The sequence below is a fragment of the Penaeus monodon genome, chromosome 21, assembly GCF_015228065.2.
Source record: "Penaeus monodon isolate SGIC_2016 chromosome 21, NSTDA_Pmon_1, whole genome shotgun sequence".
Taxonomy (NCBI): Eukaryota; Metazoa; Arthropoda; class Malacostraca; order Decapoda; family Penaeidae; genus Penaeus; species Penaeus monodon.
This window is the reverse complement of record NC_051406.1, coordinates 27,647,863-27,648,607: the sequence shown is the minus strand read 5'-3', so window position 1 is coordinate 27,648,607 and position 745 is coordinate 27,647,863. Positions and strand designations below refer to the sequence as shown.

Sequence of the window (745 nt, the reverse complement as noted above, 5' to 3'; positions counted from 1 at the left end):
TTCAAAGCCAGCTGCCTACTTACTCGATGACATCGCTTCTAGTGGTTCGACGAAACTACTCACTCGGACTCTTATTTGCACTGATGATTAAATATACAACTTGGTAACCTGTGAGTAGATACACTCAAATAAGTTGCAGATAACAGATATATTACATCCTACCGTTTACATCTTATTCTTATTTACAAAAGTAATACTGACTGAGGTAAATGCAAGAAGGAAAAACATCAACATGACTTGGATTGAAAAAATAGGGATGGATACAGTCACAATATAAACAAAACATAATTTTGTAAGAACGTGTAGTCAACCCAAAGTGAACTTTCGCTAACCGAAAAAGGACGATACATGGACTCAGCAGTCCACCCTCCTTCCGCGAAGTATGTCGCGCACTGCTCCGAACATGCTCCTCCGGTGATCCCTGACTCGTTGCCTGTTATCACTTCAGAACGAAAAAAAGGAAACGCGTTTGTCAAACACATGTCTCTGCGACGACTTTCGTTCGAGCACGCAGACACTTCCATGTTCTGAGCTGCGTTTGGTATCATTAATGTCACGTTCAGTCAACCTTCATGTCTAAAGCCTTGATGTAATTTCTGAATGCGTGTTCCGTTTTGATGACTATATGACAACACATTTATAATATGTCATGATTAAGAATCACCTTTTCACCAGAGAAAGTGAGGCGAAAACATATATATACCAGAAACAATGATCAATGATCATGTAATTTAGATTACATTAA

General features: G+C 38.9%; 1 protein-coding gene across 2 annotated transcripts in view; it reads right to left on the bottom strand.

Annotated features, from left to right (window-relative positions):
- LOC119586402 overlaps positions 1–461 on the bottom strand; it is a 5,040-nt gene extending 4,579 nt beyond the window's left edge. For both annotated transcript variants that reach the window (XR_005229952.1, XM_037935125.1), the window contains exons 1-2: positions 333–461; positions 24–108 (exon numbers count right to left, since the gene is read on the bottom strand). Coding sequence is in view for 1 of the 2 variants with exons in the window: in XM_037935125.1 (XP_037791053.1) it covers positions 24–33 (10 nt within the window). In the remaining variant the exon portion in view is untranslated. The remainder of the gene's footprint in view (positions 1–23; positions 109–332) is intronic.
- Between the last annotated feature and the right edge of the window lie 284 nt (positions 462–745).